Genomic DNA, 302 nt, shown 5'->3' on the forward strand with positions numbered 1-302 from the left:
CTGCGAGGACTCAACTTCAGCGTGATGGAGACCGAGTGCACCCACAGCGCCAGCGTGAACCCCGACGACTGCGACTTCAAGGAGAGCGGGGTGAGGAGGAGGAGGAGGACGGGCGGGACACTCCAGGGAGCGGGTCCTGGGTGTCCCCGCCGCAGGGTGACGCTGGGTGTCCGCCTGTCCACACCCCCCAGGTCATCAAGGAGTGCTTGGGGTCGGTGAAGCTCCTGCAGGACTCCCCTGAGATCGACCTGCAGTGCTTCGATGCTTCCAACGACGTGAGTCTGGGGAGGGCCGGGGGGCAG

The 302-nt window shown here is 66.6% G+C and overlaps 1 protein-coding gene across 1 annotated transcript; it reads left to right on the forward strand.

Moving 5' to 3' along the window:
* Positions 1–6: 6 nt before the first annotated feature.
* Positions 7–275, forward strand: LOC104491180 (cathelicidin-2-like; the record flags this gene model as incomplete). Its single annotated transcript, XM_010133559.1, has 2 exons — positions 7–90; positions 192–275. Coding segments are annotated over 2 exons (168 nt in total), but the record flags the coding sequence as incomplete, so codon positions are not given.
* Between the last annotated feature and the right edge of the window lie 27 nt (positions 276–302).

The sequence above is a fragment of the Buceros rhinoceros genome, unplaced genomic scaffold (genome assembly GCF_000710305.1).
Source record: "Buceros rhinoceros silvestris isolate BGI_N320 unplaced genomic scaffold, ASM71030v1 scaffold43963, whole genome shotgun sequence".
Lineage (NCBI taxonomy): Eukaryota > Metazoa > Chordata > Aves > Bucerotiformes > Bucerotidae > Buceros > Buceros rhinoceros.